General features: G+C 38.3%; 2 protein-coding genes across 5 annotated transcripts in view; one reads left to right on the top strand and one right to left on the bottom strand.

Annotated features, from left to right (window-relative positions):
* Positions 1 to 1,557: 1,557 nt before the first annotated feature.
* LOC117303320 lies at positions 1,558 to 1,980 on the top strand. The gene has a single exon (XM_033787486.1). The coding sequence runs from the start codon at positions 1,558 to 1,560 to the stop codon at positions 1,978 to 1,980; it is 423 nt and encodes a 140-aa protein (XP_033643377.1).
* Positions 1,981 to 18,192: 16,212 nt separating this feature from the next.
* The window catches only part of LOC117302993, a gene marked incomplete at its 5' end in the record, with an annotated part of 68,423 nt that continues 59,609 nt past the window's right edge, over positions 18,193 to 27,006 (bottom strand). For 2 of the 4 annotated variants that reach the window (XM_033787013.1, XM_033787015.1), the window contains 4 exon segments: positions 18,193 to 19,133; positions 19,956 to 19,991; positions 20,244 to 20,304; positions 21,845 to 22,038. In XM_033787013.1, coding sequence (XP_033642904.1) covers positions 20,248 to 20,304; positions 21,845 to 22,038 — 251 coding nt within the window. 4 annotated transcript variants of the gene reach the window in all.

The raw sequence follows: 27,006 nt of genomic DNA, 5'->3' as shown, positions 1-27,006 counted from the left end.
AAGAGATGGGGTCCTAGTTGTGGGAATTTTCTGCATTGGTGAATCTTTTATACAGCAGCAAGCTGTTAGTTACACAAAGTTTATTGACCTGTTTACTTCTAGAATATTCCACACTAGAATATTCTTGGTATAATGTGTTACAAACATTATTACTTTGTTGTCAATTTGGTATAATGTATTACAAACAGTGTACATTGTACTACACTACCTTGTGCATGACACATGTAACACACACTACATGTATATAGAAAGTTGTGCTTGTGTCTACACGTACATAGCTCTATCATCAGTGTATGTACACCCGTATTGGTTTTCAGCAGTTTGAGCTTTTAAAAGGTGTTGTTAATGCATCATTATTGTCATAAACCTTAATAGGAACATTTGTTTTATGGGAATATAAATTACTTATTCCATTCAGAAGATCGCTTTAGAAGATTGATATGTAAGACTTGTTTCGTAATATGTTCATTCCTCAGCTGAAATTTATAAAGTTTGTGTGATTAATTTACAAATTAATCTCGAAGCGTGTTAAATCTTGCCTCAAAAACGGAAAACTTCATAGAAAACAAAGAAAACACAAAACATTCAGACTAGAGAATTTGAAAACAAATATTTAGACTAGATATATGTTGAGGTGCAAACATTTGGTCCCTGTTCCAATCCTATTATACTGTCTGTTTATTTTTGTTTACTACACCTACCAAAATACCTGTATAGCAAGTTTCTTAATAAGTTTTGTATTTCATAAAAAATAATCCCCTGTATTTTGAAATTTATCTGTCCGACACAAAATGGCAAGTTTAATATACATCCAAACAGCAAACAAATTGGAGCAAATGCTGCCTTTGTCAAAAAGACAAGATGAAAGAAGATCTAAAGTCACCACCGACCCACTATCGTTGCAGTGTTGAGCAAGATGGTTATTCCATGATTTCAAAAAATGTGCCACTTTTCCATGCCATTAGTGAGCTCCCAATAACGCTTGATCCAGCACGGTTTAAGATGAAGGTAATGGAATAGATAACACACTGAGGATCAACCATGCAAAATACCATCAGAGTTGTAGAAAAATGTTTAACAATCCAAAGTTGGAACGGGCCCAAAAAAGAACATCTTCAAGCCCAAGTTCTTCAGCATTAGGACGCACCAAAATGCAGAGAACCATCCTTGCAAGTAGCAGTAAGCAGTCAGTGTGCTTTTTGTGCGAGAAGGAGGCTCCAAAATCATCGCTGAGACAAGCCATGACGATGCAGCTCAACAGAAGAGTAAATGAATGTGCACAAAACCTGAATGATGGAAAGCTTTTGGCAAAGTTGAGTGGTGGTGATGTTGTAGCACAAGAACTGAAATATCATTCTGCTTGCCTTATTGGACTGTACGACAGGGAGAGGACTCGTCAGTTAACTCTTGAGAAAGACAAACATGACAACTCAGACGGGGGATTGTTCCCACTGACATTTTCAGAACTAATAGCCTATATAACTGAGACCAGAAACAATAGTGATGGTCCTTCTGTTTTCAGACTTGCAGATATACTAAACCTGTATAGATACACCCATGGTCAACTCCACCAGGCTAAAGGACAAGTTGCTGGCTGAAATACCCGAACTAGAGACCTACAGAAAGGGGAGGGATGTCCTACTTGCTTTTCATAAAGACGTTGGCTCCATTTTGTCACAAGCGTCCGACTTCAATGAAGCCATTCTCCTAGCCAAAGCAGCCACGATTCTGCGTAGACAGATGCTGGACCACAAGTCAAAGTTTGACGGAACCTTCCATGAAACTTGTATAGAAGAGTCTATGCCTCCTACTCTACTTCAGTTTGTGGCCATGATTGAATATGGGGCTGACATCAAATCTCAACTCAGGTTTGGTGCATCAAAGACAGACCTTGCAATGGCACAGCTCCTTCAGTACAACTGTTATGCGAGATATATCACAGGCACTCAAAGGATCGGGAAACACCTTTTCCAGTTTTAATGGGAATGACAGTCTATGCAAAAACCAGAAAAAGAAACATGGTGGAAATGCTTCATAAAAATGGCCTCAGCATTTCATATGACAGAGTTCTTGAAGTCTCGGCACAATTAGGTGATGCCGCTATCAGCAAGTATGTTGATGATGGGGTGGTATGCCCACAGGTTCTCAGAAAAGGGATATTCATGACATCTGCCGTGGATAACATAGACCACAACCCAACTGCTACAACAGCAGCTAGTTCGTTTCATGGTACCAGTATTTCTATCTTCCAACATCCAATCTCAAAAGATGAAGGTGAACAACGTGATTCCCTCAAGCTTGGGGAGAACAAGATAAAGTCAGTTCCTGAAATTCCTGACTCTTACACTAACATCCGCCCGGCACACTTCACAACAAAGAATCCAACTCCTGTCCAAGGGCAAGGACTGACAGAGCCAAGTTTTGAGCTGCTGACATCACAACTGGCACTAGAGTATGAGTGGCTAGAGAAGGTCAGTCTCACCCAGAATGTAGATGAGGCAGTAGATGTTACTTGGTCAGCCCATCATGCCTCCAAAAAGAGGGGACCAGCATTTGAAGTTAACATTACATCACTGTTACCTCTTCTTCGCGACCAAGCCAACTCGGTTGCAACTGTGAGACATGTGATGGAGAAGATCAAGGATACAGTAGCATTCCTCAACCCAGGACAAGTACCTGTCATTACTGCTGACCAACCAATCTACGCTGTAGCCAAGCAGATCCAGTGGCACTGGCCTGAGCAATATGGTGACGACAAGTTTGTCATAATGTTTGGTGGACTGCATATTGAGATGGCTGCGTTGCGGTCAAATGGCACTCTTCTGCAAAACAGTGGATGGACAGGAGCCCTTGTTGAAGCAGAAATCGTCTCTGCTGGTACTGCCGATTCATTTCTGTCAGCCTCAAGTGTCACAAGAACACGTCAAATGCACCAAATGACAGCGAGCTGTCTATACAAGCTCATGAAGGCAGCTTATGCAGACTACTGCGAGGAAGCAGAGAAAGGCTCTGACATAGTTTTGACTTATGAGGACTGGTGTCAGAGACGCAAACTACAAAGCCCTCAATTCCAGTACTGGGACCTGGTTTTGTCCATGGAACTGGTGATTCTTTCACTCATAAGGTCATTTAGAGAAGCTAACTTCACATCCTACTGTCTTGCACTCACTGAACTGATTCCATATTTCTTTGCAAATAACAATATCAACTATGCACGGTGGCTCCCCATCCATCTGAGAGACATGATGACCTTAGAGCAGAAACACCCAGAAGTTGCTAATGAATTCCATGGTGGAAAGTTTGTGGTGCACAAAACTTCGCGGGACTTCTCAGCAATGGCAATAGACCAGGCTCACGAACATGCCAATGCCGTCATCAAAGGTGATGGGGGTGCAATTGGTGTCACTGAAGATCCATCAGCGCTGAGAAGGTGGATGGTTGCTGGTCCTGAAGTAAGCCATTGGTTGCTCAGTATGATGTTGCTTCTGAAGCCAAAGTTGGCAACGGATGTACCAGACACCATGAACAGACAAAACGAGCCCAGATAGTCTTCTTGGAGAAAGTGCAGAAGCTGTTTGTTGCTATACAGGATTTGGGAAACCCATTCAAAGAAGAAACCACTGATCTGCTGACACTTGATTCAAAGAAAATTGCCCACCCCAGTGCTGCTAAAATGGTTAACACACACCTTAACCAAGACAGAATCCGCTTCAAGGAATTCATGAAGGGGCTAGAAAGTAACAACAAATGCGTCTTTTATGAAACATTAAAGAAGAACACGGTAGATTTTTTTCGACAAGAGCCAGTGCACAATGTCCACAAGCAAACAAGGCTTAAGGAAGACTGCCAACTCTTTTCCAAACTATTCATCTCGTGCCAAACCAGAGAGTGTGACCTTAAGCAATTCTTTCAGCATGAGAATCAGCCTTTTCCAGCTGCACTTTGATGGTGGAAAGCTTCGCACATGCCAGAAGTCACAGCTTGCTGCAATTCTTGAGAGCCACGTTGCAGTACCAGACACTGAACCAACGGCTGATGTAATTATCATTGATGGGTCAGCTTCGGTAAACGCCTTGCCACCACGAAGATCAAAGACGTTTGATGAATATGTTGTACTGGATGTCCTTCCTACTGTTGAATCTTACTCTTCCAAGTACAAAAGGACAGACATTGTGTTCGATGTCTATCTTCCATCAAGTCTCAAGGCAGAAACAAGGTCAAATCGAGGTCAAGGGGCCAGACGCAGAGTGAAAGGCAAATGCAGAATGCCCCAGAACTGGAGGAGCTTCTTCAGGGATGATGATAACAAGACAGAGCTATTTCACTTCCTGGCTGACAAGATAATTGACATGTGCACCACAAACAACATCGTTGTTATCACAAAGGGAGAAGATGCCCTCTGCAATCTGCCAATCACCGAAGGTATGGTTGCTCCATGTACCCATGAGGAAGCAGACACCAGGATTGTTGTGCATGCCAGACAAGCAGTTGTAGCAGGCAGCAAAAATCTCATCATCAAAGCTAATGACACTGATGTCGTCGTCATAGCAGTTTCGGTTCTTCCATCCCTGCAGAATCTTGGTCTCCAGAAGCTTTGGGTCTTTTTTGGGGTAGGAGCCAAGCTGAGGTGGATTCCCATACATGACTTGATAAACGCAGTTGGCTCTGCTGAAAAGTCCAGAGGCATGTTTTTCTTCCACGCATTCACAGGTTGCGATGTTGTGTCTGCCTTCCACGGGAAAGGAAAAAAATCAGCTTGGCAGACGTGGAACATGTACCCCGAAATCACCAAAATCTTTGCCAAGCTCAGTGAGTATCCACCAATACTGGAAGAAGGTGACCTAAAGACATTGGAGAGGTTTGTTGATATCATGTATGACAGGTCTAGTACAGCAGAGGGTGTAGACGATGCTCGGCTCGACATGTTTGCTCGAAAACAGAGATCTTGTGAAGCCATTCCTCCAACTCGAGCAGCACTTGTTCAGCATGCCAAGCGGGCAGCTTACCAGGCAGGCTGCATATGGAGCCAGTCTATAGTTTGCCAGCCTGAAACACAAAGTCCTGCAGACTGGGGATGGACCTGGCATGGTGACTTGTGGAAGGTATGCTGGACTACACTACCACCCATTGCAGAGAGTTGTCAAGAGCTGACGAAGTGTGGCTGCAAGAGGGAGTGTTGTGGAAGATGCAAATGCTACCGATATGGTCCAAGTTGCACAGCCTTGTGCAGCTGCACTTGTCAAAATTGAAGATTACAGACAGAACGTTTTTGAACATGGTCATTATGATACAGTTTTATATGACCGATTTTCACAGTGATCTTATGGTACAAATGATTGTGCTGAACAGTCAGCTTGTCCATCACTTTAAGTAAGTTTCCCCATTGCTCTGCAACAAAATTAAGAAGAATAAAAATGCACAAGAATTGATTGGGCTCTGAACTCTGATTCTCTCAAGATCTGTGTAATAAAAAGTCTATGAAATGATTGGAAATTTATGTAAATTTCATTCATATGCAAGCTATAATACTTAGTAGGATAAACATGGTTTCCATGGTAACATTGGCAGCTATCTTGAGTTATTGAATGGCTAATAAAAATCCCACTTATTTTGTCTGAAAAGTCGAGTTTCAATTAATGGTTAAAAATGTATTAATTTGTCCAAGTGAAGTATATCAATCGCTTCTAGCAGTTTATAAGGAGAGAAGTTCTTGGAAAATAATGGCGGCCATTATTGAAAATGGCTGCCATTTTTGAAAAGGCAGCCATTAGTAATTTTTGAGTGGCTTGTTGGATTCTCTGGTAGGTCCCAAATTCAAACATTGTGTGATTAAAGGTACTTGTAATCTATCTAATGTAACAAAACTCGAGTGCTTCTATGTTTTTATAGAAAAAAGGTACCCGAAAAGACAGTTATGGCGGACATCTTGGAAATGGCAGCCATTTTGGATTTTTTTAATGGCTAACGGGATTTTCTCAATAACTGACCCAAGAAGACCATACATTCAAATTATCATGCTTGTATCACAAAGTGAACAATTTTTGCACTATATGTGGTACCAAAAGAAAGAACGATCCTTCGTCTATCAGAATATGGACTCCGTTTGTCTCAATCGTGCTCGAAACAGTCGAAGGCACCCTAAAAAGCTTATCAACAAAAAGTGTAAAACTTTAACCACATTTCAGACGAAGATTCACATGTATTTGGTCTCAAAAATCCGGTACAAATGGGTTTGTTTTACGAGGAAAATGTTCAAGAAACTTACCACTCCATGCTTGACCCAACACTGCCCTCTTGCTGGGACCTATAGCCAATTTTGCACATCGTCTCTGAGTTCTCGCGCTGTCACGCGAAATCTCGAAGGGGGTCCGAGTGCGCCGCGCGACTGCAAATGAAACCTGGAAAATATGCTAATTACCTCGCACTCTGCGCACGGACTGATCCGTCGTCCAAAAGAGTGTACATGTATACCATACGGTAACGCATTCAACCATGGACCTCCTATCTTTTGTTTATACTCGGTTTACGTTTATATGGTGTGCAACAGCTCCCATTGGTTTTGTACACGCCTTCCAACTGTGTTCCTTTCCCGAACTGTGGACCTCATTGTCCTCTTTTGTCTTGTTTGGGCTTTGGGGTACATGATAATGTCACCCCCTGATAAAGACGCTGTACAAGTGCAGAGGATGCCGAAACTGACAGTAAATTATTGTGTAAGCAATCTTAAAAGCAACAAAGTATACCTTTGGTTTTGGGAACCGTTTGCTAGATGTATACTGTAACCAGGGAGAGTTTAAGGAAAGGCCTTGGAACAATTTTATGCAGGTCTGATCAAATATTGTTTTATTTCTTAGAACAACAAATAACAATTTGTTACACTAATTTGACTCATGTATAGTTTAAACCCGATTCTTAAGGCTACCAGATAATAGGGGCAGTCTGTAAAACACAATAAATATAGAGAATACATTAATAAAAAAAACCTTAACTGCAACTGGTTCAGCGAAATATTAAATCTTCGTCTTCGTCTAATATTAACGATCTTTTGACCACGAAGATCACTGCATTACAATCAAACAGATATAATCCCTATAACTATAGATACTTTAAATGGGAGTCAACTATTTCTTAGCAAACCAATACGGAAGTACGGAAGTACGGAAGTATTAACTGAAATTCCAAACATAAATCTAGTACATGCACGAGGATTTCTAGGACCACAAGTTGCCTCATTATAACTTATAGTTTACATAAAACTCTCCACATACTGATAGTTAAATATTCCGTACCTTCAATAAATAACAGTGTCGTAACGTTGGTGGAATAACCTTGTCTATATTATGAGCTTCACGTCACGGTGGTCGGCATTTTAACTGAAGACAAAAATATATGCCAAACATTCTGATAATATTGTGAAGTTTGTGGAAAATGTGGAACATGGAAAATAGTAATTTGCCGAATAAATATTTATCTGAAGTCTTCTAATGTTCTAGAAATTACCGGTATGGCCTACATCATTTGTAACTGGAAATAGCTTGACTGGTATTCGATACAAATCATACAAGCGGGTCATGAATTTGAATTTACTTAATAAATGCACAAAAGAATATGTTTAGTGCTAACTAGATGAAATCTTAAACATGTGAAACAAATAATGCCGTATTTCTCTAGCATTTCCACTATTTGGACATTCTAATATTAACAAATTTACGGCAAATGAACATTACACATTGTATTTTCATTGCAGCGTTTCTGAAGGTTTGTTACAATAATTATTTTCTACACTTTAACTCACCAATGCATCGCTTGAACACCATACTGTTACAGGTGGTAGGAGCAATATTATTTAAACTCAGTCCCCAGAAGTCGCCACTCATAAAACGTACTTGGCTAACTTAACAAACTAAGGAAACGGAAACTGTTCCCTATACAGTCGACCTCTCGTCTTGACGGCAAATGCAGGAATGAATCTCAAATTCCAGAAAAGTGAGTACACGAATTGTTAATCGACTGCTGGTATTTCAGCTATGACGTCAAGTCATTTCCAAATGTTTGTGTCTATTGGGTTCTCGTGCTCAGGAATTTACTTTTCCAATTAGAAGAATGTTCTCCCAGTGGATTTATTATCCAACACATTCCATTTCTACACTTATCCAACACATTCAATTTCTACACTCACCGCAACTTAGCCTAGTATGTAATTTACGGGAGTGGCATTAACGAACAACTTAAAATACTTCAAGTAAGTAATCAATGACCGCGGCTTGAGGTCAGCTGGTTAAAATACAATAAAACTAGCTTTTAAAATTTCATTCATTATTAATACCACAGACAGTTTCGCTATTCCTATTGGTGGAGAGTGCGTCACGTGGGGGTATTAAAACGGTTGATAATCAGCTGGGCTCTGTTTATAACCGGTTAGTCTTGGTGCAACACGTTTCTTTTTTACGGTCGATGCGGACACTGTCGTTGGGTTGGCCGCGCTGTGTGTGGAAGGAAAACGAGAACGTCTTATTGACAAGACTACAACAGACACGAACGGATATGATCCGGAAACTGGGCGCCTGAGTCATAACAATTCAACACACGGACGTCTTACACACAGAGCTCAAGCTCGCCGGAAACGGATAAGTTTTTCAGAGTTTCTTATACTTTATAACGCCTTTTAACCAAAAATGCATTTATGAATGGGAATAAAAGAGTAGTGACTCGTTTTTAAACGGCCGTTTACCGTGTGGTAAAAGCCCTCGCCTTCGGCTACGGGCCTTTATCACACGGCACCGACCCTGCCTGTTTTAAACTTCTACTTCTACTACCTCAGTACTTGGCATCCCAGCTAACACACGACCTTACTGCAACGTTGCCTGCAGGTTGCGGTTTCGTCATGTTACCTAGTAACGTTCACACAATGTTGCAACAACGTTAAATGGTGACGTTGTATCGCAACATTGCTAGAAAGTTCTGCCGCAATGTTACTGGAAGGTTGCGCTTTCGTCATGTTACATGCTGACGTATATACAACGTTGCAACAACGTTTTAGTTGTACATTGCTTTGGAACATTGCTTCCACGTTTTGTCGCAACGTTGCATGAAGGTTGCAGTTTCGTCATGTTACATTATAACTTATACCAAACGTTGCAACAACGTTACAGTTGTCTGTTCCCTAAACATCTCCCGCACGTTTTTTCGAAACGTTGCCTGAAGGTTGTGGTTTCGTCATGTTACTAGAATCGTTCATACATTGTTGTGAAAACGTTAAATGGTGACGTTGTGTCGAAACATTGCCAGAAGGTTTGGCCGCAATGTTGCTAGAAGGTTGCGCTTTCGTCATGTTACATGCTGACGTATATACAACGTTGCAACAGCGTTTTATTCGGACATTGCTTTGGAACGTTGCTTCCACGTTTTGTCGCTACGTTGCATGAAGGTTGCAGTTTCGTCATGTTACATTCTCACCTATACCAAACGTTGCAACAATGTTACAATATTGTCTGTTCCCTAAACATCGCCCGCACGTTTCTTAGAAACGTTGCCTGAAGGTTGTGGTTTCATCATGTTACTAGAAACGTTCATACATTGTTGTGACAACGTTATTTGGTGACGTTGTGTCAAAACATTGCCAGAAGGTTTGGCCGCAATGTTGCTAGAAGGTTGCGCTTTTGTCATGTTACATGCTGACGTATATACAATGTTGCAACAGCGTTTTATTCGGACATTGCTTGGAACGTTGCTTCCATGTTTAACGTTGCATGAAGGTTGCAGTTTCGTCATGTTACATTCTCACTTATACCAAACGTTGCAGCAATGTCACAATTGTCTGTTCCCTAAACATCGCCTGGACGTTTCTTAGAAACGTTGCCTGAAGGTTGTGGTTTCGTCATGTTACTAGAAACGTTCATACAATGTTGTGACAACGTTAAATGGTGACGTTGTGTCGAAACATTGCCAGAAGGTTTGGCCGCAATGTTGCTAGAAGGTTGCGCTTTCGTCATGTTACATGCTGACGTATATACAACGTTGCAACATCGTTTTATTCGGACATTGCTTTGGAACGTTGCTTCCACGTTTTGTCGCGTTTTGTCTGTTCCCTAAACATCGCCGCACGTTTCTCATAGAAACATTGCCTGAAGGTTGCGCTTACGTAAATACAACATTGCAACAATGTATCAATATTGGACATTGTTTACGAACGTTGCTTCCATGATTTGTCGCAACATTGCAACGTTGCAACAATGCTACAATTTTCTGTTCCAATAACATCACCCAGACGTTGTTTTAGAAACGTTGCGTGAAGGTTGCATTGTCGTCACGTTACTGAGTAACCTATATAAAATGTTGCAACAACGTTTAATGGTGACGTTGTATCGCAACATTGCGAGAAGGTTTTGCCTCAAGGTTGCCTAAAGGTTGCACTTTCATCATGTTACATACTGACGTATATACAACGTTGCAACAACGTATCAGTTGGACGTTGTTTTGGAACGTTGCTGTCACGGTTTTGTCGCAACATTGCCTGAAGTTGCAGTTTCAATTTCATGTTAGATTGTAACTTATACACGTTGCAACAATGATACAATATTTTGTTCCCTGTTTATAACATCGTCCAGACGTTTTTCTAATAGAAACATTGCCTGAGGTTGATGTTTCGTCAAGCCAAAAGTTATACATACTTACTGAGTTTTGAGAGCACAGTGACAAGATGCTAAAATTCAACATTTTGGCGGGTAATTTTGTTCTTGTTTTTTGGATTGAAAAATGCTTTTAACCCTAAGCTAAGGTAGCTGATGGGACATCTCAAACTAAATTTTGTGCAAATCCCATGTTGCATTAACATTTTACAAGCAAAAAGCTATACATACTCACTGGGTTTTGAGAGCACAGTGACAAGATGCTAAAATTCAACAAATTTACTGCAGTAAAAACTGCATTCAAACCCAAGTCAAACTATAGTGAATCTGCAGTATTTAAGAAGTAATACTGTAGTATGTCTACTCTTAGTTTACTGTAAATTCACTTTAATTTTACTGCAATAAAAACTACAGTAATACTGCAGTATCCTTGTAGTAAAACAATGGTAATTTTTTTGATAATACTACAAATTTACTGCAGTAAAAACTGCATCCAAACCCAAGTCAAACTATAGTGAATCTGCAGTATTTTAGAAGTAATACTATAGTGTCTCTACTCTTAGTTTACTTTAGATTCACTTTAACTTTACTGCAATAAAAACTGCAGTAATACTGCAGTATCCTTGTAGTAAAACAATGGTAGTTTGTTTGATAATACTTTACATTTACTGCAGTAAAAACTGCATCAAACCCCAAGTCAAACTATATTGAATCTGCAGTGTTTTAGAAGTAATACTAAAGCATTTCTACTCTTATTTTACTGTAGATTCACTTTAACTTTACTGCAATAGAAATTGCAGTAATACCGCAGTATCCTTGTAGTAAACAATAGTAGTTTGTTTGATAATACTTTCAATTTACTGCAGTAAAAACTGCATCAAAACCCTAGTCAAACTATAGTGAATCTGCAGTATTATAGAAGTAATACTGTAGTATTTCTAACCATGGTTTACTGTAGATTCACTTTAACTTTACTGCAATGATAACAGCAGCAATTCTGCAGTATCCTTGTAGTAAAACAATTGTTTTTTGTGCATGAAACTATAAGCTATGGTAATACGAAAGTATCATTGTCGCACTTAGAATGTTTTCAGAAGATGGATGCTGTCAGTACATATTATAGTCATGTAGAAAAGTTTATTTAAAAATTGGCGTCCCCACTTTTCTATAGAATTTTTAAGGTTATTGTCTATAGAAATCAGTTTCCTTCGCCGCCTGTAGAATTCTAGTTTTCTATGGATCTAAATTCTAGTATAAAAACTTTTATTTTCAAAAGAGTCCCATTTCAGGTTGTCTAATATTCTATAGAACTTAGACTTAGTTTCTTTTATAAATATATCCATAAACAAACAACAAAACTGTTCAAAAGTAGAATCCCAACTTCTCCATTTTATAGAATTCTAAAAAAATAATAAGCTTTCTATTATGGGTCTGTTTCAGGTTGTCTATATTCTATGGAACTGAGTTTCTATTTTGAACATTTAAAAAAATTAAAACTTTTCAAAAGTAGAATCCCACATTTAATACTTCCCATCCACAACCCCTCCCCCCCCCCCCCCCCCCCCCCCGAGCTAGTTCCCAATTCTTTGGTAGCTTCGAAAAATAATGACTGGACATTTTTCCATCAATAGAGGGCGCTATATGATAGTTGTGTGTAAAACGGTCGGCACCCAGACTTCGCGCATGTAAACTGAACAGCTATGTTATGCACAACATGTGGAGCTCCGTCTATCTATCACTCAGAGCCAGTTTCAAACCGTTTCTAACGGCCGGCGGACCAACGGATTCTAATTTCTGTGATGATGATGTTCATTGTTGTATGTTTTGGCGTATGATTATTGTACATTTTGGAGGTATTTCCAGTGAATAAAGGCTGACCGTGTGGGGCTGATTAGATGTGAATTTTACAGTGAAAATTAAGAGCAAGAGAGAGTCGACGTCCGTCAGGTACCGTCGCCGTGATGATGTGGGTGATCATTTTTGTTTGGTAAGTAACGTACGTACGTGTTTGAAACTTAAAGATTTTCTTTTAGATTGTTCTTCTTCAATCCACTTCCTTGTAAATTGTAAATAAATAGCTTATTTTTTACTGAAACTTCCGCTGGGGAACTTGGCAAGGAAGTCAGGAGAACTGTTGGAACTGTTTTTTTCTAGCCTAATGGTTGTATAGATATAATTTTTTTGTAAATAGTCTACTTTACTTGCTTTGGTTTGGTTGGACTTGGAATGGAAATCTATGATGAGGGAAAGGTTAACCTCCATGGTTAAAGATTCATACATACTTGATACTCTGTCTGGGTCTACCCCGTACATTATAATTCAGAAAGCACTGCAGTGAGGTTAACTAACTTTTATTTAATTTTGTTTAAAAAAAAAATCTATGGTATGTTTCAATTTTGTTTGTGTTTATAAATTTTATCCTTAGTTATTTTTGTTGGCCCTGCTTTACTTGTTTTCTTGGGTAGAAAAAGAAAACGACAATGGGTTTGACTTGCCTTGGGTCCGACATTTAAACCCAAATTATATATAACAAAAAATTCAACATTAATTGTCATGTTCATATTAATCATGACAGTATGAAGTACTTAGAGGAGAGGAGAGTAATAATGGGTATTCAAAACCTTTTTGCCTCATCTTGACTTTACGGACTGGAGAGCTGTGCAAACTTAAACCATTGAAATTTTCTACAAATGTTTCATTATTTCTGACACATATTTTCCAATTTTTTTCTTTTACAGATCTTGTGCTTCTCTGATAAAGACAACTCAATCAACATCACCATCAACAGAAGGCTGGCAATGAAGCATGGCGCGGTGTTAGGGCTACGTCTTGCTCAAGATAATTATTTCAAAAAGAGATTAATCCTGTCCTGTGGTATTGCAAAAAAAGGTGCTGCATGTATTTATTTACACTGCTTTCTCTCTCATTATATTTTGTACTAATTATAATCGTACAACCGTCAACTGCACAAATTTGTAAAGACTGCATTGAAACTGCAATAAAACTATAGTAATTATGTGGTAGCAACGGGTTATTTTGAGGTAAAATAATGCTGAAACTACAGTAACAGTGTAGTTTTACTGCAGTAAAGACTGCATTGGACATTTCGAACATTTTGGGAGGTTGCAGGAACGTTAATTTTGCACATATTGGGACGATGCTGGAACGTTTGTTTATAACATTGAGACGTTGTAGCAACGTAAGTTAACAACATAATTGGGAGGTTGTCAGAAGGTTAATTTTGGATGTGGTATGGACGTTGGCTTACAACGTTAGAGACAACGTTGTCACAACATCAAGAAGAGTCCACACAAATTCGTTACCACAACGTTACACATCAACGTTGCAACAACAGAAAATGTACAGATGCAACAACGTTCTCGCAACGTTTTTTTAAGACGTTGCTGGAACGTTAACTTACAACATTGAGACGTTGTAGGAACGTTAGTTAACAACATATTGTGACGTTGTCAGAAAGTTAATTTTGGATGTGGTATGGACGTTGGCTCACAACGTTAGAGACAACGTTGTCACAACATCAAGGAGAGTCCACACAAATTCGTTGCCACAACATTACACATCAACGTTGCCACAACAAAAAAGTAACGTTGTCACAACGTTCTCGCAACGTTTTTTGGTTAGCTGGGATAGTCCTTCAGTCAGGATGTAAATGCCAAGGATAGCTGCCTATGTGCGGTGCCAAGTGTTGCAGGGTGCATTTTTATTGTACAAGGTACAAGAAAAAAGTTGGGGATAGCAAAATGGCTGCTCCAACCGCCCTTTTAACGACCCCGATGGATGGGAGCTCGAGGATCTGGCTGGGGAGAGCATTCCACCATAAGAATGTTTGTGGGAAAAACAATTTGTAGAGCTGGAGACGTGCTGAGATGATTTGGTATTTACATTTGTGGTATAGGATCGAGTACTGCTTCGAATCATGGGTATGAGGTATTGGGTTGGATTGATGGCTACTAGCTAATAGCTGATCTTGTGCATCTAGCAGCCTGTCTGCGTTTTTCCAGAGTCCCATTGAAGATCATCATTTTGGAGACGCTGTCCCTACGATGGTAGTTTTTGAAGATGAATCTGGCAGCTTGGCGCTGGTTTTATTTTTTAATTTTAGTGATGTTTTTCTTGGTGTACGGGTTCCAAACTGTGCTGCAGTATTCAAGATGTGGGCGGACAAGAGAAATATTCGCTTGTTGCCGTAGCTTCTAGGAGCAGCCTCTGACTCATGACTGAGGTTACATCTGATGAGTCCAAGCATCCTGTTACCTTTTGCAGATATGATGTCTATATGGGATTGCCAGGTTACTTGTAAGAGTTAGGCCAAGATAGGAATGTTCAGAAACCATAGTAAGAGCACTACCACCGAGATGGTACTCGGTGTTTATGGTTTTACGTAGCAAAGTGAAGCGCATGGTGTCGCATTGTCTTCATGTTCAGCCCATTGCTGTAGGGTGTTAAGATCCTTTTGGAGAGCTACAGAGTCATTGATGGAGGCTATTGACCGGTAGGTGAGACAATCATCAGCGCAAAGGCGGAGAGTTGATGTTATGTCTGATGGTAGATCATTAAATGAGAGGGAACAACAAAGGGCCAAGTATAGTCCCCTGTGGCACCCCTGATATGACTGGGGACCAATCGGTTGCTGTACCATCCACCTCACCACGCTGGGAGCGTCTGTATAGTGAGAAAGTTCTCCATCCAAAGCAGTAGTGAGTTTTGTATCCCGTAATGATGGAGTTCACGGGGACTGTTGGTGTGGCCGTGGGTACACGATCAAAGGCTGTTACAGAACTCGTCGATACCCTTTTCTTCCCTTACTTCATTGATATCAGAATAAACAATCAAACACTTCCAAAACCAAACTTACTTTGACTTTAAACTATTGATGAATGCCATGGAGGATTTTGTCCAGTAATTTTGCACTGCGAGTAATTAGACAAGTTCTGTGCATACTGAAAGTTAATGATTACCTTACAAACGATGGTCATGTATACCAGTTATGTATGTCAACATTTATATTCTCAATGGTGTGCACAACAAATTAAAACTTGGACCACAAAGGTTTGGCACAATGTGTTTAATGTTCACTCAAAGCTATACTAATTTGCTCTTAAAAATGTTAAATCGATAGTTAAAACTTCTTTAATATATTATTGCTAAAAAATCCATCAATAAATTTTTAATACAACAATACGCTTACTCATACATGTAGGTTTCCTGCCAATTTCAGACAAAAAGCCAAACCCTAAACAACCAAAACAAATGACAACAATAAATAAACTACACAACATTATTTTTGCCGCTTCCCAGGTTGTATCGTAATTTGGGTGTGATCCCTGGCTACACGGCAGTTAACGGTTGTATGGCTTCTGACTGGCACCCCCGAACAAAGATATTGACAAAATAGGGACACCGCCAATATAGGGCTAGATAGCTCAGTTGGTGGAGCGCCGGCACGTTAATCCGGAGGTCGTTGGTTCGAATCCCACTCTAGTCAATTCTTTGTTCAACCCCAAAAGTCATTTCAAAATTTACCCAGTCAGGTTTCCCTTGTGGTTTATATGATACAAAAAGTCGCATCCCCTTAAAAGATTTGGGTACTTTTTCAAAATGTCCACAGATTTACATTAAACTTATAGGGTTTGAAGATAATGATAGTGGAAAGCTTCCCTTCAAATATTACTAACTAAGGTTGTGTAGTTTTTTTCCCAAGTCCTGTGAAAAGATATCACATGCATATAACTCTGGTGGGATTTGCACCCACGACCCTTGCAATTAGGGTAATAATATAAAAAATTGCATTGAAATCTGGAAGTTATGACTTCTCTACCATAACTTGGCTCATTTTTGCAGTAATCTTTGAAGCCGGCAGTTGTACAAAATCAAACCTACCATGGATTTGTCTACTCTATGTTTAAATTATTTCATATACTGTTCAAATCATTCAAGGAATAATAAATCAAGGAAGAATATGTATCGAACATGATTGAGATCTTGCCTACTTACAACTGACAAAACATTTTTTCCCTGACAACACAACCAGCTTTATGGGCAATGTATTTTTTTTTAACCGCTCCATCGTGTTGATCATATAGAAATTTCATTTCAAAAGGTGGTCATGTTTTTTACATATCGCCAAAATTTGGTTGTGCCAATTGAAAATAAAATAAGAAATTTATCTGAAGAAAGGCGAATTGTTTAGTCTTGAAAACCCCTCGAAAGAAAAAATTGAGCGGATAAAAACGAAACCGAATGCTAAAATTTAAAACCAAGAAGTTGTAGCTCAATGGAATTTCAGATTTTGGTGTGATCTTGACAGCAGTGATTACAATGAAAATTTCTCATTACAAATATAATTATCAATACTCAATTAAAATATTAACGCAGCTGGTAGTACTTTACTTTAGCCCGATAAAAAGGTTATTTTCTTCAAACGCAATCGCAGACGATTTCAAGGCAATTTTAAGGGCATAATCATTTGAGTTTTGTTTGTATAAATGTAGTAACTGACCATCCCAGAATAACTTTAAATTTACATATAGTAGGGGAGATAGCCTTTAGCTTTTGATCCAACCAAACCTTCATACGGAGGCATAAACATTATGTAACTTGCACACAGTTCAGTGTTTAGGCTCTCAAAAACACTGTAATATTTCACGTTGATTTCATTAAAAGGCACTGGAAACTAATGGTAAACTCCTTGGTAATGAGCAATGGAGTGTTGTTGATAGTATAACACATTGTGAGAAACGGCTCCCTCTCAAGTGACAGTGTTTTTGACAAAGGTAATTTTTCACAGAAATATATGAAACAAAATTATTCAACAATAATAAAGAATAATAAAGACTGAAGACAGCCTGTCTATTCTTGTATGACACATTTGTATAACAACAGGACAAAGTTCTGGAATGAAAACCTGTGCATGAAAGCTACACACTGAAAATTCTGGGGGGACAATTTGTCAGCCGTACGGCTGGAAAAAAAACAGAGGAAAGTCTTTTAGTTATAATCATTACAAATTGTGCCCTGTATGTCAGTCCAAATAAAATTTGCAGATTAACACGTAATCTGTCATCACGTACATGTATCACTGTGAATAGAATGTATGGAAAGATAACTTCATTGAAACTTGAAAGAAAGTTTTCCCTTATTCTTGTTTCCACAGATGTAAAAACAATTTTAATTTCAGGTCAATTACAATAACGTTCTACAATTTAAATGCACTATAGATTTTTAGTAATTCTCGAAACACATCATTCACTAAGCAAATTAAACAAAACAATTTGTTCCCTTATTCTTATTTCCTAGGTTTTAAAATTGTTTTTAAATTTCAGGTCAATTTCAACAACGTTATACAATTTAAATGCACTTAGATTTTTAGTAATTCCCGAAAAACATCATTCACTTAGCAAATTAAACAAAATAATTTGTTCCCTTATTATTTCCACAGTTTAACATTTTTGTTTGTTATTTCAGGTAAATTTAAATAATATATTTACACAAATAAAACGCACTTAGATTTTAAGTACTTCTTTGAAACACATCACAACTGAAATATCTGCAAAATGTTACTCACACAATCGTTTATTTTGCTTATACTTGTATTATAACCTTTCAACAAATTATTTACTGTTCTTCTGACAACACAAACCAAACAAACTTGTTTTAAGTTTATAAAATATTTCTCAACCATAGGGCATACACATACCTACATTCTATAGTACAGTATTACAGTTGTTTTCACTCTTTGTAGTATTTAAAAAATATATAGTCTTCAGAAATATATAGCTGTATTAAAACATAACAGTATCAAAAAAAACTACTAACTAGTAATGAAAGTATACTCTCAACCATAAGGCATACACATACCTACATTCTATAGTACAGTATTACAGTTGTTTTCACTCTTTGTAGTATTTAAAAAATATATAGTCTTCAGAAATATATAGCTGTATTAAAACATAACAGTATCAAAAAAAAACTACTAACTAGTAATGAAAGTATACTCTCAACCATAAGGCATACACATACCTACATTCTATAGTACAGTATTACAGTTGTTTTCACTCTTTGTAGTATTTAAAAAATATATAGTCTTCAGAAATATATAGCTGTATTAAAACATAACAGTATCAAAAAAACTATTAACTAGTAATGAAAGTATACTCTCAACCATAGGGCATACACATACCTACATTCCATAGTACAGAATTGCAGTTGTTTTCACTCTTTGTAGTATTTAAAAAATATATATAGTCTTCAGAAATATATAGCTGTATTAAAACATAACTGTATCAAAATATACTATTAACTAAGTAATGAAAGTATACTCGTGAAAAAAACCAACAATAATGATTAATAACAATACACTCTTACATAATGATGATTGCATATGTTTAGCTTTACAAATGGAATGGTTAGGAACAACCTACAGGAAGATTGTATGTTAGTTGAGATTGAAAGGATTCCAGTCACAGTATCTTCACAACCAGCCAGCTGTACAAAACAAAAACAAAAACATACAAACATTAGAGACCGATGGACTTAAAGTCTCTTTCTTGTAAAAAATGCATCACTAACTACAAACATGAACATTTAAAGGCAGTTTCATGGCCGAGCGGTTAAGAGCACCGGATTCAAGCACTGGTGTTTGGTCAGCAGGGTGTGGGTTCGGATCCCGGTCGTGACACTTGCTACATAAAATTGGGGAGGCAGTGCTTTCTGCTCTACCGGCCAGGCTTCGAATTGATGATACCCAAGCCTACATCTGTATGGACTGTAAAGGGATTAACCCTGTTTCAGCCCTAGGAGTAGGTGGCAACGGCCTCTGGAAAAAATAATTGCAGCCCACACCTTGAAAAAAAGTGGCAGTGGTAATTACTCAAAATAATTATTAGCATAAAACCTTACTTGGTCATGAGTAATGGGGAGCTGTTGATAATATAAAACGTTCTGAGAAACGGCTCCCTCTGAAGTAACATAGTTTTTGAGAGAGACGAAATTTCTCACTAAAATACTAGAATTGAATTTGAGACCTCAGCTGAGGTCTCGGATTCAAGGCATCTGAAAGCACACAACTTGTGCGACAAGGGTGTTTTTTCTTTTATAATTTTCTCACGAGGACCAATTGAGCTCAAATTTTCACAGGTTTGTTATTTTATGCATATGTTGAGATACACCAAGTAAGAAGACTGGTCTTTGACAATTACAAAAGGTGTCCAGTGTCTAATGCTTCATAACTTTAACATGTTGAAAGAATAAACGACTGCCAGATGTGAATAAACCATCGTCTAGTATATTCCCAAAAGTTAAACTTACCAAGGGTGCTTTTTTCATACCAAGGAACTTCCATACCTATAACAAAGAAAATACAAGCATTACAAAATTTCACTTGGGGTCTACTTGGTGATGTTGAACGACTGGGAATGCTCAGCCAAGTGAACAATTATTACTTTCATATTTTCAACAACTAAAACATGTGAGGTTATTGCACATTTAATGATGAAGGTTAAGAATAACCTGGAAATCTAATAGTCAAAGGAAGTATTTGACTGTTAGATTTCCAGGTTTCTTTGGTATCATCTAATGACTTCACTGTTTTCTTACCGCATCATACTTCCACCATTCTTGACGATTGCTTCTTGGAGGATCGTTCTCTTCTTCTTTGCTGTAGGAAGTTAAATCATTGGGTGATTTTAAGAATAAAGTTCTTCATTAATTAACAATATTTACATATTTTACTTGACCTATAATAAAGGTGAGCTTCTGTTCTGAAACAACTTCGACACTGCATGGGTATAAGCTTGTAATGGGAGACTTTTGGGACGCTTGGTGGCAGCAGACTTATCTGGTAAAATCTATTGTTCTCAGTCATGTGCGCACGCTCAGAACTACGGAAACAATGGAAATTTGCCTGGTAAGTCTACTGCCACCTAGCGTTTCAAAGTCTCCCACTGTGGACTGATTAGTAATTTACTGGTCTAAAAGTCACAAAGACTTGAAGTAAATTTTATCATTTTGTTTTGTAAGTGTGTTCACATGTACTCCCACAGAGATTTCTCTAGGTGCAGAAGAATAAATGAAGACTGAGACGTTCTTTAGTTTTGCTGTAGCAGAAGATTATTTATTGGTCTATCTTGGGCTGGTTACTCAACGAACGCAGAAAACAGAGAGTATAGAGAAGGACACTGGATTGGGCTCACAGTGCAAGACTTTGCACTGGGCTAACCAGGAGGGTCTGTCAATGAGAGCAAACTAGAGAAGAGACTGACATTAGGAAAGTAAGGACATTATATAGGGGATTGGGGAAGCTTGGTCCTTGACCAGTTCATGGTGTGATGGTCAAGTAAAGCTCCATTGGGGTATTGAGTGTACATGTACATACCACAGGGCTGATTTATGGACCTGTGTGGAAGGATGTGAAACAGAAGCTTTATAATTTGGTATAATTGAGTTACCAGGGCTAGGTCGGATGGAGGCTGTGTATGTGAGAACAATAAGTAAGTACATAAATACTGGTAGCAAAAGCTGGATCCAGGCCACAATAGCTAAATACATCAAAGTATTTAACAAAGTTATTCCATTAGCAAATAAATGAATGTGGATAGGCAGAAAACTGTCCATAAATACAAAAGAGATAATTGCATGCTTGCAGTGGAAGATTTTGGGGTGTATGCGTCCCTCAAGTTTTCACTATTCTTGAAATGCCTACACCCTGTAATACTGACCAGCATGAATCGAGCTGTAAAAAACTGCCAGCAGACCTTTACTTAAATCATTTAAAGAAATTGCTAAGAGATTCAGCATAATTTGGAAAGCAGGTTTACAAAATGTTACGTAATCGGGGTAGATTTCACAAAGAGTTAAGACTAGTCTTATCTCCAGTTAGGAAGAGTTACTCGTCCTAACTTCGGACTAACCTCACGTTTTTAACATCTCCTAGGGATAGTCCTAAGTGAGGACTAGTCCTTAACTCTTGTGAAATCGACCCCTGGTCCCAGTTTCAATCTTGGTATCATAAAAAAAACCTTGATCTAAATTCCATCTTTGGGTCTGTCAGTCTTTGTAGGTTTTATCTGACTCATTCTCTGACTAAAGCATCCCTCACAACCTTTAAGCTTGAACATTTGTTGTGCTTCAATCCCCCCCCCCCAACCCAGATTGTTCGCATGTCATGCATGTGAAGTCTAAACAAAACGAATACTTACCTCAAGGTAAGGGGGTAATGTAGACTCATGGTGGGCGTATGGATCCATTTCAATCTCTTCCCTTACACTAATCAATCTCTTGCCATGTTGATATCTCACAATAAGACATGTACATATACATAGCATCAGCAGGATTATCACCGCAAACACGATGAGGATGATCATGATTATCACTCCTGTACTCAGTCCTTCTTCTATTGATCAAAACAAAATACAAGTAAAATACTGTGCTAGCTTTTATGGTTTTTACAAAATAGCCTTGCCCCCTCCAACCCCCCGCCCCCCATCCAAACTTGGTTTGTGTTTATTTCTCCACTTAACATAAAGAAAACAACCTTCAAAGTTACACCAATTAGGGATTTAAGACTTTCAGCTTTCAGACTTTGAAGTGTGGATGTCTTTTGAATGCAGAGCAGTATATCTTTAGATAGGAACATCTAGTACATGTACGTACCAGTCAATTTACCTTTTGATGAGATGGGTCTTGAATATGACGTCTGAGGGAGAGCAAATAATCCCTCTTCATAATTCAGCTTTTAAAGGCAGTAGATACTGTTGGTAACTACTCAAAATAGTTATTATCATAAAATCTCCCTTGATTACAAGTAATTGGGAGAGGTTGATAGTATAAAACTTTGTGAGAAACAGCTCCCTCTTAAGTGACGTACATGTAGTTGTCGAGAAAGAAGTAAATTTCCACAAATTTGATTTTGAGACTTCAGACTTAGAATTTGAGGTCTCGAAATCAAGCATCTGAAAGCAGACAACTTCGTGTGACTATTGTGCGACAAAGGTATTTTTTCTTTCATTAATATCTCGCAACTTCAACGACCGATTGAGCTAAAATGTTCACAGGTTTGTTATTTTATATGTTGAGATACATGTACACCAACTATGAAGACTAGTCTTTGAAAATTACCAATAGTGTCCAGTGTCTTTATGAATCCATAACTTCACCACTGTAAAGCCCTCTTAATTTCTACCTAACATGTACTTTGTATGGGACAGTACAATCCGCCTAATAATAAATTTGCTAACATTTAATTGTTTGTCATGAATTACTGCTTTCTTAATTCATACACCACTGCACCGGACCAAACTGCATTTTTCATTGCAATGTCAAAAGGTACTTGATGTACATGTAGGTGGGCTGCTCCAGAGTATGAATCATGTTTGCGCTGTGTGTATATGCAAACCACACATAAACATACACACTCCGAGTAAGCATATGAAACCATAGTCTTGGTGCAAGAAGTTTCTCGTTTCCTTTTCACGCACACCGCGGCCAATTCACCGACAGCGCGTGCACCGACTCACCTGACTTATAGTCCACTCACCGCCCCGGAGCGGTGAGTTAACTAAAGTCAGGTGAGTCGGCGCGCGCGCTGTCGGTGAATTGGCCGCGGTGTGCGTGAAAAGGAAACGAGAAACGATAAAGCCAAACACCACCAAAGTACATGTATTTCCATAAATGGTATGGTTAATTATCAGAGCTTTGAATCATCTGGTTATGGAAAATTTGCATAAATTTATTATTTGTAGGGTGTCAAGTGCCAACAGAAATGAACAACCAAAAGAAAGGCCCTTGAATATTAACAGAACATTTCTTTGAACATTGGAAAAGACAAATCAAAAGTTCTGATAATTTTTACTTTTACCCTTTTTCAGTTAAGGGAGTTGTTAATTGGAATAACAGTCTGAGGATCTGGTCTTTACTACAAAGTTGGTGGTTTGCCACTGTTAATGGAAATATAGCCTTCACAGTCGGTGTATCTCAACTGACATATGCATAAAATAACAAACCTGTGAAAATTTTAGCTCAATCGGTCGTCGAAGTTGCGAGATAATAAATAATGAAGGAAAAAAACACATGTGTCACACAAAGTTGTGTGCTTTCAGATGCTTGATTTCGAGACCTCAAAATTCTAAATCCGAGGTCTCAAAATTAAATTCGATGAAAATTTACTTCTTTCTCAACAACTACGTCACTTCAGCGGGATCTGTTTCTCACAAAGTTTTATACTATCAACCTCTCCCAGTTGCTCGTAATCTAGAGAGGTTTTATGATAATAATTATTTTGAGTAATTACCAATAGTATCTACTGCCTTTAAGATGATATTTAAAGGCACTATTGGTAATTACTCAAAATAATTATTAGCAAACTACCTTACTTGGTAACAAGTAATGAAGAGCATTGATAGTATAAAACACTGTGAGAAATGGCTCCCACTAAAGTAATAAGGCCTAAAAAAAATATATGTTGGATTGTCATTTCACCCGATTTTTTGCTTGGGTCGGTCGGTCAGGATTTTTTAATTTTTTTTTTTTTTTTTAGAGGTCAAAGAACGCCTGAAACTGCATAAACATTTCATGAAAGATCAAGTTGTAAAGCAAGCAAGGCATTAATCATCTTATACATCTTGCTTCAATCACTCCTTTTGCGTCTTTATTTTGGCAAATTCCTTCAAAAACAATTTCCAAGAATCATTTCATTCACCGTGTTTTTCGTCCGTTTAATAAACAAGCAATACCATATATGGGTATTACTGGCATCAATGGAGTGTTCGACTGGTTCCTTGTGAAAGCATGACGTTGGATGAACAGGCGTGTGGTGTGATGATATGTGACACAGGCTCACCCTATCCGTGCGTGTGAGGGAAATCGATCTACAATTAATTGTACGTTGCGTTTTTGTGAACGTTGAAACCGTGATTGTTCACTGGATAATTATGACTGTCGACCGTAAGTAGTCGGCAAAATACTAATATTTGTGTCAAATATACCATTTTGAAAGCATAAAATATTCATGAAATCAAAATTCGGAAGTAAAAAAAGTGGGGAACAAAACCGAAAATAAAATTGTTTTAAAAAAAACAAGACCAAGATTTTGCTACTTTTACGGTTGGTCGGGATAGGGCAATCCAACATATTTTTATATTAGGATTAATGTATTTTTCCAGAACTAATTTTCCAGACCTGCCAACCTTGTAAAAAAAAATTGAGTACCACATTATCGCAGCAGCATAAACCAGATCGCCCAGTGCACGTCGTCATATGGCACAATGCTTACGGTCAGTCAGCAAAAACCATGGACCACTTCATTTAGATGACCCATTCATTTAATGTAATTATATATCATATTCACACAAAATACAGGCTACTTCATAAAAAAAAAAAAAGAAAAGTGTATCATGATATCAGTGTTTATCTTAGGGGTGGTTTGTGTGGCCTTTTCTGACTTTTTGTACTCGTGACTTTAACAGTCTGGAAAAAAAATGAAAAAGAAATAACCAGTTGACTGCTGAAACTATGTTCCAAATGCCTAGATCAAGGATTTAAAACTGAAGGGGCAAGTATTTTTTTTTTTTTTTTTTTTTTTTTTTTTTTTTTTAATATCACAAAAAAATTGGCCAGGGGTTTCCCAATGGGCGGTGAGCCCATTTGCACACATTTTTGATCCACAACATATATTAATTTCATTGACAAGCTCTGTTGAACAATGTTCCTAAATTATTAGTAACTTAAACTCGGCATGCAAATATTATAACTTGGTATCCAGCTTTGGTTGCCCAGTAAACGGACAAACGAAAGCCCACCGTAGTGTTTTCCAGTTCCACTTCAATTCAGGCATGCTTCAATTCATCATTTGTTTCCCTTATCAGGCTTATACAAAGATTACATGCCATTAAATTCCCATTATTCTCCCCAAATTCTCGGGAGTTGGGAAAAATCGTGACGTAAATAATAACATGACTACCTCCTGACCTAAACTGTTGCCGCTCTTTGAGTGAGATGTCTAAATCAAATGAAGTGTGTGGACTCCCGACTGCATGCACGCGTGCATTCTCTTTTTTTCCGGGTGGGATGTGGAGGAGTACTTTTTCCCCCATCACTGACACTTCGCCTTCGATCGGCGTCCATATAAACACACGGCGACGCCGAACGAAATCGAGCCGAACACGTGCGTTGTGTGCACGTACATGTACACTGTACATGTACATCCATGCATAAGGCTGTACATGTACTATACCAGGTTGACCGAACTGGTATGCGCCATTCCCACCCCCTCTGTTACGCATTGGTTTATTAGTATTCCAGCGGGAGTAAGAATTTAAAAAATAATTCTAAGCACAACCTCTTTTTTATCGAAGCGCATAATGATCACTCAGATGTGGGGTGTTTTTGATCTGTTTTTTTTGCACTTGGGGTTGAACGAATAACAGTTGATTAAATTGAGAACAAAATTGTCCGTTCGTGCTGCAGTTTTAAAACACCGCGATATAGATTTAGCTTTTTGCGTACGTTCTGGCAGCATATCTCGTACCACCGTACTCAGGGGTGAAAATGCGTGCATGGTACGCAAAATGCGTACAGGTTGGCAGGTCTGATTTTCCACAAATTTGATTTTAAATTAGAGTTTGAGGTCTCGAAATCAAGCATCTGAAAAGCACACAACTTCGTGTGACAAGGGTGTTTTTTCTTTCATTATTATCTCTCAACTTTGACAACCAATTGAGCTCAAATTTTCAAAGGTTTGTTATTTTATGCATTGAGGAGGACTGGTCTTTGACAATTACCAATAGTGTCCAGTGTCTTTAAGAACAAATGTTTTGCCAATAATCAAATAAATTTTGATTTTGTCACATTTTCTTGCTGTTGTGTATGTTTTTTTTTAGGAGGGGGGGGGGGGCGTGGATGGAGGAGAATTTAAATAATGGGGTATAGTTTTCTGCATAATATCTTGTACCGACCAATTGCGGCCAATTGTGTACATGTTGGAGGGGCTTGACACTTTTTGTAGGACACCTAACACAATGTCCACCGAATCACCTTAAAACTACACCCTTTGAAGATAATGATAGTTACTATAATCATTAGAAAGCTTGCCTTAAAATATTACTTGCTGAGGTGCTATTGTTTTTGAGAAATGATTAAAACAAGTCATGAAAATGATTTTCGCATGTACAATTTATTTAGCATTATACTCATTTCTGTAAAACTACAGCACCTCCGCAAGTAATATTTTAAGGTAAGCTTTCTAGTATCATTATCTTCAAACCGTGTAAGTTTAATGTCAATCTGTGGATGTTGTGTTTTGTGTTACAAAAAGTACCCAAATCCTTTAACCATCATGTGTGCAGTTTGGCAGGTGAGGTACAAC

Source organism: Asterias rubens, chromosome 19 (genome assembly GCF_902459465.1).
Source record: "Asterias rubens chromosome 19, eAstRub1.3, whole genome shotgun sequence".
In the NCBI taxonomy this organism is placed as follows: domain Eukaryota; kingdom Metazoa; phylum Echinodermata; class Asteroidea; order Forcipulatida; family Asteriidae; genus Asterias; species Asterias rubens.
This window is presented reverse-complemented; position numbering and strand designations above follow the sequence as displayed.

Bases quoted from the DNA above. Each gene is read 5' to 3' on its own strand.
- LOC117303320 (XM_033787486.1), top strand. From the start codon at position 1,558: ATGGTCAACTCCACCAGGCTAAAGGACAAGTTGCTGGCTGAAATACCC.